The 12,527-nt window shown below is 42.2% G+C and overlaps 1 protein-coding gene across 1 annotated transcript in view; it reads left to right on the forward strand.

Annotated features, from left to right (window-relative positions):
- LOC133018373 (glypican-5-like) overlaps positions 1-12,527 on the forward strand; it is a 90,456-nt gene that overhangs the window by 23,344 nt on the left and 54,585 nt on the right. Inside the window, exon 4 of the mRNA XM_061084729.1 lies at positions 11,927-12,090. Within this exon, the coding sequence (XP_060940712.1) occupies positions 11,927-12,090 (164 nt within the window). The remainder of the gene's footprint in view (positions 1-11,926; positions 12,091-12,527) is intronic.

Raw genomic sequence — 12,527 nt, forward strand, 5'->3', positions numbered from 1 at the left:
AATTCATATCTACCTTGAAATACTCTGTTGGACAATAGTTTTGTTGTAATAGGATCTGTGTTGAATATGGTAACATAGAATAGAAGAACAATGCTTCATAGTTTGAGAGGTTGTCTAGGGGGCAGTTGTAATAATGCGTATTTAATGGGACCACTCATGGACAAGTCTACGTTGGAGCTGTTCCCAGAACCGGACTGGAACTATAAGACAACACTATTAAGGCCATAATGTGAAAAATGTTGGTGGATTACACATCTTGGCCATTTAGTTTGGCACAAAGAAGCAATCCTTCAAATGAAATATTTTCACAGGTCACCGATGACCCTGCAAGAAAAAGAAATACATCCCTACCCACTGATGAACGTTGCTGCCAGGCATGTTTAAATCTTAGCTTTTACAGTTTTTAATGTATTTTTCAAAATCAAGTGTTTGGGTGATGCTCCCAATGTAAAATGCAGTGCTTGGTCAGCAAATTTGCATGATTGCAACAGTAGATCTTAATGTTACATGATTTCTCTTGGGTCTTAAAACTGGACAGAGTTCTGTGGCTTTCCCTCATTGTGATATATTTTAGCTGTTTAAGAAATAATCTTCATTTCATTGCAAAGAAAGATCACAACACAGCCCCATTACAGTAATTAATGATGTGCCATGCTGTTCCCAACAATGCTTACAAAGGCAGATCTTACTTCACTCGAGCACACGTGAATTCAGCGGAGGATCCCCTGCTGTGTTCACACATCCACTTCTCCTGGATTTCTACGGACTATTTACCAGGAGGTCAGGCGGATAAAGACATTTGTGTTCACACAAGCACCTCCTCCAGTGGAAATGCAGAGAATCTGTGGATTCAAGTAAATATCTGAAAGCAGCTATAGATATCAGTCCCCTAAATTTGCCAGAAAATAACCTCTCAAAGTTAAAGAAAGTGACAAAATAATTTCCTGGATCCCTTTATGTAATAGGCTCTTTCTTGGCCCACGTCCAATCCTTTCACCAAGTCGCATGGAAATCTGTTCAGTAGTTTTTGCGTAATCCTGCTGACAAACAAACAAACCACTAAACAAACAGAGGAGTGGAAACCTAACCTTCTTGACGGAAGTTAAAATAGTAAATAGCCTGTTAACCAGGCTCTCAAGCAGGTTTCAGTTCTCTTTCTGAGTTGATTTTCCAAGTGTGCCAGAGTGAACTGAGACAAACGTTTCCCTGGAAGCTGGAAAAATATATTTAACGTGTACAGTGAGTCTGGTGGAAAACGGCTGGCAGTGACATAAAATGTAAGTAATTTGTAGTTAATGGGCTCAAACATGTGAAACCACTGGTATGCTCCCTTTTAAAGTCGTGGAGGAACATCAAAGCTTCAATGACTCTATAATAAACACTCACGTTAAACGGACACATCCAAAGGCATACACATAGCTGTATACACACATGCACGTGCAGACAGGGGAGTGTCCGTTGCCCGGGTTTAAAGACTGACCTAATACAACTATGCTCAGAGAGACCCAGCTTGTATTTTGTGTGTGTATGTGTATGTATGTGTGTGTGTGTGTGTGCCTGCTTGGTATTCATAGGGTGGCAGTCGGGAGCAGGGAGACCAACACGAGGACAAGTGGGACAGAATTGAAAGGGTTCCAGCTAGGCCATACAAACTAGACCAAGCCAGCTGGAAAAAAAAGAGCCCAGGGAATTGCTGCTGGAAAAGGAGGTGGCCCCCAGACGAGCGCTGGTGGCTCCCATGTTTCTGTGCTCTCGTATGCTTTCATGCAGCCTCTCACCGGGGCCAGAGTGCAGACACGAGCACCAAAGGTTTACTCGCCCGCTCACACACCCACACGACACCCGTGGCCCTTTTTAAATCACAGTATGGTTTTATAAACCCACTGTGGCCTGTCAGGGGAAACTGTTAAGTCTCCAGTGCACAACGACCGGCGTAGCAACCACCAACCTTACACCTCCATCTGCCCCCCCATCTCAGATGAACACCCCATTTAAACACCAATTGTATCTATATTAACAAACTATATTTCTTAACTATCCTACAGCAAATAAAAACATGTAAATATCTTTTCTAACTTACTGCTGATTTTTACAACCCATGCGTGCATATGTGAAGTCAAGACGTTGTGTTTTGCAGAGTCAGAATATTATATGAAATTGTTATTCAAGGAATTATTGTGACCTCGCGGTTTTAAAACTGGGATGTTATCCCAAACCATTTTGCGGTCGCTTCATCTCTCACTTAGAGAGCTGCAGACTACACAGAGTCTGCACTGTATGCTGCTGTACGTCACATGGGTAGGACGTAGGTCGCAAGCCATATATTCCCTCTCACACACTCACACTTCGACACCACGTGCAGGTATCAAGTTTTTAGAAGTACTGTACGGAGCCTGGATGTATGGCCCACCCTGTGACAATACCAACAGTGCGCGTGGGCCTGAAAGGCAGCCATTGATAGTTGTGTGGGGCGGCAGCAGGATCGGTTCTGTTTTAACACATCTCTGCTCTTATTGAGACGGAGCGTGAACGTGGCTCGAGGGGAAGTGGTTATGGATAGTGGGGGAGCCTGGGGCTGGATTATGTTGAGTAGACACAATTATGAGAAAATTGGGAAATATCCAGTGAAAGTGGTGACTCCTATTGGGCCCCTGGTAGCTCAAATGTAAGGTGAGGTTTTCACCCAATGAATACTGCACTGTTGAATTAATTTGAAAGTTTTCTCCCTCCAGGGTCAGCAGCGCTCGGGAGGCCACAGACTGCTGTTTATTGACACGGCCATAAAAAGTTATACGGTTCATATGAGTTAGAGGGTCACTTTATGTCCTCCACTTGCTTCTGGTGAGTGGACTTCTGGATAAATCTTAACACTGAGAAGCATGTACTGTACTCATTTAATTTATTCACTCACTCAGAACTTGATAGTCTGGTCCTGAGAAAATAGTACCAGTGGACCACATCAGAGCAGTTTACGTTCAGGTCTACCTGATCCGCTTGTTGGTTTTACCCCACCTCTTCATTACAGCCTGATGGAGGAATGATAATAGCAGCCTGAACCTTCAGATAATGGAAACAAGGGCCAGTGGGACGACTGGTTTCCAAGGTTTCCATCCTCCATGGCGGCAAACTCAGTAGACTGCAGTGGCTTCCATCGCAAATTCTGTTATCTTTTTCTTTTCCAATAATGATTATTAGTTATATTATTCGCGTGCTGCGGTGCTGTATTTCAGGGTGTAGTATAGCATAGGTGTCGGCTGTTTGTTGATAGACTAGAATCTTTTATATTATGTTACATATGTATTATCGGCAACTGATACAGTAAGTACTCTATGGCATATTTTTTATTTTAATTTTGATATTAATATGATAATGATACTTGAGTTTCACCTTTTATTAGATTAGACAAAAACAGGCATTCTTCACATTCTTCCTCACTTATCTGATATTTAATGTGTCCATAAGCTTTGCTATATTACTGTCTGCTTTTATTTTTCTTGTTAAGTGTTTGTGGTTAATCAAAATAGTCTTTATATATTTTACATGATCTGTAAACAGTTAGTGTATATATGTTTATGTTTATATATACATATATGAGGATAATTTAAACTGTAAATCTATAAAAATACTGCGCTTTACTTTTTAGATGTTTTGGTTAAAGACCCAACAGTCCCCTCATTAAACGACATTTAAATTCACAACATCCTGATTTTTTGGGGATCTGAACCAAATTACTCACACTTTTAAATATCACTCCTCCATACACACATACCCTATAAAACATTCTCCCATCAAGATCCATGATTCATTTTCTGCAAAATCAATCAAAATATTGGAAAACGCCCTAACCTCGTAATGTTTAGGAAAGTTAAAATAGATTGCTGGATCCGTTCCCCTGATCCAGACTTGCACCAAAGTTGAATGGGTTTGTCTCCAACCGATACCGCAGTCCTCCACCCAGTTCTGTGGTAATCCTTTCAGTGGTGTTTGAATAATTCTGCTAATTGACAGACAAACAAACAAATGCAGACAAAACAAAACCTCCTCGGTGGAGGCAATTAATGTGATGCAATGTTAATTGTGCTGTAACAATCATAAAAAATGACAAAAGAATTATGAATGCAAAAAGAATAAAATCCTTGTTGTTAGATAAGAAGAGAAGGGAAGATTAGGAGTCCCTAAACATGTGGAGGTACTCTGACATCAGCTGCTGAGAGCCCCTGCAGAGGTCACCTCATATAAAAGGATTAGCTGCACAGGCTCAGGCCATTATGGGTTTTCAATCTAATATTTGAAACTGTTAGGAGAATGGTTGCAGACGCAAAATGTGTGCATGGCCAATCTATACCTTTAAGCCATATGTCTGGGTTGTGTGTGGCTTTGGCAGCGAGTCTAACCCTCAAGCTGAATGACTGACTTACTCAGCACTCCATTAGCTAATGATGTTGGGTGCAGCCTCTCTTCTCCTTCGCCAGTCTCACACATCTTTTCCTGTGCTCCTCATCCCTCCTTAAGTATTTTCCTATTTTAGTTTTTTCCTTGCTTTAATGTTTTTGCCAACATGTAGCAGCTCTCATTCTTCAATCCCTCCGTTTCTTCTCTCGGAAAAATTGTAGTTGCAGCGTTGAGCAATCACCAAGGTATTAATTCCTGGACCATTAAATTTGGATCTAAACATAAAGCAGTGCTCGTTTCTCTGTCGCCCCCTTTGAAGGGTGTAATAACATCATTTTAAAAACCATGTAATCTCTCAGATGTGTAGTTGATTAAACTTGATTAAATGTTCAGAGAAGGGAGAGAAGGGCTTTCCCTCGGATCCAGTGGTCTGCTGCTCACATGGCCGGTTTCACTCTAAATTAAAAAAGACAGGAGACAGAGATGGAGAGAACAAAAAGAAAGAGGAATGACAGGCAGACAAATTTATTGATGTTGTAATTTATGTAACTATCAGCAACCAAGCACATATCCATAGGTCTTCGCTGCACTGACAGGGCATCTTGCGCCTCTTCCTGTATAAAAGCGATCGTGAACTGGATCAAGGTACCGCCAATAGACACGCTCGACCAATCGTGAGTCTGTCTCAGCTGTCAATCATGTTCGACCACATTTTTATAGCATCCAGTGACTATTTACAACCACTGGAAAACAAACCACGTGAACATACATCAGTGTAATAAGAACTGCCTTATGTAACAGTGACCATCTTCGAGAAATATGTATTTAATGTATACTGTGACTTTTTATGTTTGGCCAATGTTCCACCTGCGAACATAAGCCCTATGAGACAAATTGTGATTAGTGAATATGGGCTATACAAATAAAATCTGATTGAATGATTGATTATAAAGGAGGCAGGATACTGCAGCCAGCCACTAGGGGGCAATCAGAGTTTTGGCTTCACTTTTGGGAAGGTGTCATGTCATCCATCTTTATACAGTCTATGGTCACTGTGTGTTTCTGCCCCAGGTGTTTGTGTGTCCTTTATTCAAATCAGGACACCTCATCGTGCTTCTGTCCAATGATGCTGCACTTGAGATCATCACACCATAATATCGAATCAAAAACAAACCACAATTGGGCTTTTTCTACCTGATCTCACTGTGGTGTCTAAATCTCACCCCCTGGCCACATGACCTTTTCACCCCTGTGATAGCGCTGCTTCCAGCTCCTCCCCATCTCCCCCCCGTTTAAATAGCCCTTGCTGCCCTGTATCTTCATACTTGCCACAGCTGCACCTGATGTGGTGTTTGAACTCCTTTAAACCTGAGCGAGCGGCGAGGATAATTTCACGCAGCAGCTGCTGTGAAGTTAACACAAATGCCTACTGCATCTGTGTTATGATTTTAGTGGTAATTACTGGTTCATTGGAAGGCTTCAAATGGCCATGTGGACTTGGAGCTCCTATCCGCAAGCTTATTTTCCTTGCTTGTGCGCGCATGTTCCACCGTATCGCAGACGCAGTCGAGATGAACTCACTTGACCTTCCTCTGTGCCTCTCTCCTGCTCCCTTTCCTCCATCCCTGCGGTGTTGAATCCTCAGAGACATCTCGCCACATTCTGTCTGCAATCCTCGTAAAATGTGTTGACAAAGACGGACAAATGTTGTCCACAAACTCCAGAGTAACACCCATATTTACAAGGCGAAACCAACAGTCTCTCATTTTTTCAGATCATCTGTGAGTGATTTAATCAGGGGGAAAATTAAAAAAAAAAAGCCTCAGTGTGGATAGAGAAACTCGGTGTTCTCTTCGCTGATTGGAATCTCAAGGACTCCTCACTGTGATATACGAGGACTGAGACTCTCTTTAATTAGCACTGACATCATTCGGATAGGAGAGAGAAAAAGACGAGGGACCGGGGGCTGATTGACAAAGGCTGCAGAGTCAAGACTTAAGAGAAAGACGAAGAGGATGTGAATTAGAAAAAGCAGATCAAGGTCTATAAAAGAACTGGCAAGGGGAGAGAAAAGAAGGAAAGAGAAGAAGAGCACCGCTGTAAATCTTCTGTCCTGTCTTATCGACTGCTGTCTGGGAGAGCCCAAGTGGGAGGCTATCACAATTAGCTTTAGTAGTTCAGGGGAATTCAATGGTGCATATTTTTTACAATGAATGAAGTTGACTATTTTAGGTTTTGGTTCAAAGCCACTGTACGTTCTCGTCATCCTATAATCTAATGCCACATCCTTCTACTGTAAACTGAGGAATTTCTATATAATTTTGGATTAGCAGTTGACAAGAGAGATTCAAACATCACTTTTCTATATTTGACTTGACATGAAGAATAAGTCGGGACAGCACTATGAGGGCATGTGTTGCACCTGAACAGTTTACCGTGCACACATGCCGGTGCTTTACAACAGGCGGAACTGAACTGTGACTGCACTTCCTGCACGGTCACCCACACACTACTGGGCAGAGCAGAGCAGCCAAATCCAGGAGTAAGAATATAAAAGAACAACTGACCACACACAGTAGCCTGGAAATAGATCAGACACTGCATGGACAATGCTTTGGTAAATCAAATTTCGACTAAATCTTAGCCAGCAAACATTGTACTATCCTAATTATATGTTTTGCATGTATAAAAAACTCCAATACGAATTCATTTATTATAATTTATGTGCCTAGGCAGAGCAATCTTCATTGTTTAAAGTATGTCTGTTATTGTAGATTATCAGCCTTCTCCACCCAGAACCCTTTTAGATCATATTTGGAGATCCCAGCCATGTTATTTTGATAAAACTAAATCTCCCCTTCTTGTTTTTTTCTATCTCATTGAGGAAAAATGCGAGTCCTTTGTCCAAGTCCTGGGTTGACGCCGTTTGAGGCCATGATGGTCTGATTAAACTCACCACCCTAAAAACCTACATCTGTCTCTGTGTGTGGTTCAACTTGAAACAATCCCTGGTGCTGTTGTTGAGGGAGGAGAGATACGCTCTTCTTCCTCCTAACCCACCTAGATTTTCCCAGATGTCTCAGGGTTTGAAGTGGCTTCTCTCCAGTTAGAAGCTTCCTTCTGTAACCTTGAGTTTGGCAAATTCAAGTGGACAACTTTATATGTAATCAAAGGGGGAGTTGCTTTTCGTTGATCTTTAAAATGTAAAATCATTTTTGGCCATTTTAAAGGGACAAACGTAGATATTTGTTTCCTATTACTTACTCATGGATCTTCCACTGTGGTGAAATAGAAAGAGAACCATTATATTAACCAGTGGTCTGGTGTTCTCGGAGCTCTTCCAGCACTTGTGTTGCTATTTGGCTGCAGGCTCCACTTTTTCCACTGCTTTGTATCTCCTCTAGTTAGTAACTGCTATGGATAAATTTCAATTGACGTTTATAATGATTGCACTTTTTGTCTCATTGCTAATTTTCTTATGATGCGGTGTTTGGTTAAAGAAATGTCATTGAAACATCCACGTTGAATAATTCCCGTACCAAAGGAGGTCCAACATGGCTCTGAACAGGGGCCTCTCGATTCTGAAGCTCAACACAAGGACACCACTGTTAAGTTCTTTCAATTTCTGTCTAGAAAGCGATATATATGAGGATAAGGTTTCATTTATATTATTTTTATTGCTAAATATCTCACGAGCTATGTCCCATGTAGGCCATTCATCTCTATAATATCACAAAACTTCTCCATCGCACAATGCAGTGAGTTCGGGGCGAGAGGGGGCTGAGAAAGTTTCCTCGGCTTTACTGGGTAATCCTTCGATAAATAAACTGAAGGCACGACCACTGCTGCTATCTGTAAGACAATACTCCCTGAGAGGAGGGATGGCCCTGGGCTTGGCTGGCTTGGAGTCAATTCTCCTGCTGTGTCTTTCTCACACTCTCTTGCCTTCGGATCATATGAGCATAAAGGAAAGATTTCTATACACCAATTTGGAGCTAAACGTATGGGAATGGATCTTGATTCACTCATTTGTGTGACAAAAAGTTTGTCTGGACTAATGTCTGTTAATTTCATTTGCAGAACAGTAAACCAGAGCAGTATGTAAGCTGTAAAGCATTGATACTGCAGGTGAAATCAGATTTCATTGGATCGCTCACATGCACACAGAATACATGCCTGGCATTTCCCTGAAGTCTTTCCGAAGGGAACAACATGCATCCCACCAATCCACCCCCTCCCACCAGCGTCTGTCCTCGGGCAATCATATAAGGAATGCCCCACAAAATAGCTGAAATTGTGAAGGTATAACAAGGGCAAACAGGTGGCCACACACATACACACTCAAGACCAAGTACTCAAGCTGTGCCCAAATGGGATTTTCATTCTCACGCCATCATCAGGTCAGGAGAGAATTGATTTATGGCCGTGTCATGGCCTGTGCCGTTATTCAATCTGTCATCTGATTGGCCCTCAGGATTATGTGGTCACAAGATCCAACCTATAAGTGCACGTCTCCATTTCACGAGAGGATCCACATCCAAGATAATGTTTATTTTTCCGACGATGACTTTGTGTTCTGTTTACTCCGTTGTATGTTTTGTTAGGCGTAAGAATAATTTGTGTCAGCAGGATTGTTTTGAAATGCGGGTTTCTCCCATCGCCTCTTCAAAAGTAGCAAATTTTTTTGGAACGTCTTCTCTCTGGTATTTGTTGGAAAAATACTGCAAACAGAACTGCGAGTGACCTTCTCTTTGTGTTCATATTTTACCCAGATGTTTACATTCTTTTATCTCAGAGAATAGCAAAGTGTCATACAAAGTCAGGGGAGAAATAACTCTGGGTTTAAAACTCAAGTTCTCAGTGACAGGATTAGTTCCTGTTTTAACCCTCCATTAATCACCACTGCCGAGAAATGATAACCTGCAGCTCTGACCTTTCTTGGATGGTTTTTCATGAACTGGATGAAATGCATTTAAAAGCCAATTTGAGTAAAAAATAAAGTGCAGTTAAGTCCTGCTCTCCTAAACTAGTGGCATCACTTCATAAGAATTCCCCAAAGGATTTTTGATATATTTTCTTCATGGATCTGTTGTTGTGTGGTCTGTGTTAGCTTTTTATCGCCCCCCTTTAATTTACATGGATTCAGGATGGACTTTACCAACAGAAATGCCAACACCTTTACAATGAAGGATACAGAGAACCAAAAATCTATGGATGCAGTGAAATAATAATTAAAAAAAGAGGCTCAAACTTTCAAGACTTATCATAAACATACAATTTCTTCAACTGAACTATTGTTACATAGCCATCTTGACTTCACTCAGCCCTTTGCACACCTGCCCAATGGAGTCTGCCAGCTTTACCACTTTCATACAAACACACACTCTTCCACACGCACAGTATAGTAGACCTCCCAGACACTGTCTGGACATGATGTCATGAGACTGTATGTTGTCTGAAATCTGTATTTTTAATCTCAGGAAGATATTTAGCTAAATAAGGAAGAAGGTTATTTTCAACACATCTGCCAGTGTGGTTAAGATCTTAAAGTATTTATAGTTTTGGGTTATAAACAGTTTTAAGTGGGTTTGCAAGGTAAAATGAATCAATTTTGACATTTATAGCTTTTACTATTTCTTTAAATTATCAATGTTTTACTGGTTAATAACATACATGTAATTGTCTGTGTTGATAATGCTGGGTTCTTCTCTATTACTTATCCTTAAGACAAGACTTAAAACAATCAATTTTACAGGTTTAAATTTACACATGTTCTAGTTAATGTATGAACACATTGTGCGCAGACGGTATGCAAATAAATTCAACGGTAACTGTCTGCAGAAACACAGCAGCACCTGCATAGAGCATTTGGCTCATTGTGTTGATAAGTTGCATGGAGAAAAAAAGTTGCGATTAACTGTCTCACTGCGACAATGTAAAGCGTGCATGTGTGTGGCATGTTTGCACGTGCATATGTGGCTGCGAGCTGCTCGACCACATGTGAGCGTGTTTTATGGAACCAGAGGGATTTAAGGTTAATGCAATAAAACAACCTCTCCCCGTGCCCAGCGTCTGCCTCGAGATAATTTAAGACCAGACTGTCGTAAAGAAAAAGTGGGAGAGAAGGGCCAGAGTGAAGAATGGAGTGCAAACAGTGCAGGGAGGAGGAAAAATGTTCAGGTAGTTTAGTTATACTGCTGGAAAGCATCTCTTTTGGTTCTTAAGCCCCAGATGATCCTCCCCTGCTCAGGATGTGAGAACTTCTATTCAAACTCAATTTATGAGGCACATGAGAAGACTGATCCGCCTGACCCAGGAGGAGCAGACACATTTTTGACTGTTTAACACTTCAGGTGCTTCCAGAGTTTCTTCTCCAATCTCCTCCCAGCATGTGGACACCCGGCTTTGAACCAGCCCTTTAAAACACACACATGCTTACCAGTACGTCACTGGATTTAGCTGATGTCTATGTCTGTGCTTTCCATTGTTTCCAGGCCCTCACAAGGCGTCATTAACACTAGCCCCGTTCTGCACTGTTTATAACTCTATTGGAAAATTGCACAACAACAAGCAGAACTGCAAGGAAAAAAATTGCAGCTGATTAATAGATTGTCATTGACTGCACTTTATCAAGGCCAACCAATTCCACAATAAGTCACTGAACTCTGGGTGGGCTCATTGTGAAAACTCTCTGTAACATGTGCCTCGATTTAGGAGTTTTTGTTGTAATCCTGCTAATAAACAAACAGACCCACAGACTGACTCAGGTGAAAACTTTAGTGTTGGAGGCCTTTAGACAGTATTGACACATCCCTCGAAGCAAAGCAGTGAAGGTACATTGATCAGTATTAGGAAGCATTCACTCCAGCGTGCAAGAGCCATCACACTCCGTCTCTCCCAGATAATTGACGACCATCTACTAACGCTGCCCACATGCTTTTAAGCCAATGAGATATCATCGATTTCACCGCCCGGTTTGCAGCACACGCCCCTTAATTGTCATGACCCTGCTGTCTCCTCCTCTCTGATACGGGCTTTAATAGCCCACTGGAGATCCGCGCCACCGTTGCCAATATGTGTGCACATGCATTCATCTCCATGAGGTAGTGGAATGTGTTACATTTACTGTCAGCCCTCCTGGCAGTAACTCACTCATCACACCGTTCTCTTTCATCACTTACCTCACTTCACGCCCACTGTTTTCCCATGTTACTCCGTCCCGTTACTTTGAACTTTTACATAATTCTCCTTTCTCCCGTCGTCATCCTGCCATCATTCATTTTTTTTATTTGAAATTGTAAGTATCGCTGTGGAAAAAAAAGATTCACTTTGAATAATGTATGCGTTCAGATGCTTTCAACTGTGCAGGTGTCACTCGGTGGTTTTTAATTGAAGCCACCCTGCAGCCCCGGCCTCTCTGTTATGTGTTTTCCTAGCTTAACGGGTGTGTGTGTGTGTGTGTGTGTGTGTGTGTGTGTGTGTGTGTGTGTGTGTGTGTGTGTGTGTGTGTGTGTGTTTTCTGTGACCCCCACAGGTGGACAAGGTGTGTGGCCTGACTACTGTGGAACCTGCAGGCATGCAGCCTACTAGCCCCGAGGTCACGACCTCAACCGTGACCTCATCGTCTCCTCTTCCATCTGCCGCTCCCTCCCAACCTCTACCAGAGCAGTGGCAGAGGCAGCTCTCCCACTTGATGAGGTAAGACAAATCAACTTTGATTAACCCGTTTGGATTCAAAAGTTTATTACTGACAGCTGGAATTTTAAAAACACCTCTTTCTGCTAAATGGTAAATGAATTTCAATAAAACTAAACTGGCCAGGTGTGTGAGAAATAGCCAAAGGGGGTTGGCCCATCTCTGTCCACAGCTGCCATCCCTATTCAGTTTCTTCATATGGTTAGTTGTAGACAACACACGCCCACACACACATGGTAATGTAGTGCCTGGCACAAAAGTCCATGCCCTCCACCTGGCCTCTGAGGCAGCCACCCCATATCCACAGCAGCTGGTAGTGATGTGCCAGGCTACAGGCGAGGGGGGTGGGGGTGGGGGCAAAATTAATCTTGACGAACTGACGATTTCCTGTTTACCCAGACGGCCGTACCACAAACTTTGCACACCAGCCTGCCCTCAGC

Source organism: Limanda limanda, chromosome 13 (assembly GCF_963576545.1).
Source record: "Limanda limanda chromosome 13, fLimLim1.1, whole genome shotgun sequence".
NCBI classification, from domain to species: Eukaryota; Metazoa; Chordata; class Actinopteri; order Pleuronectiformes; family Pleuronectidae; genus Limanda; species Limanda limanda.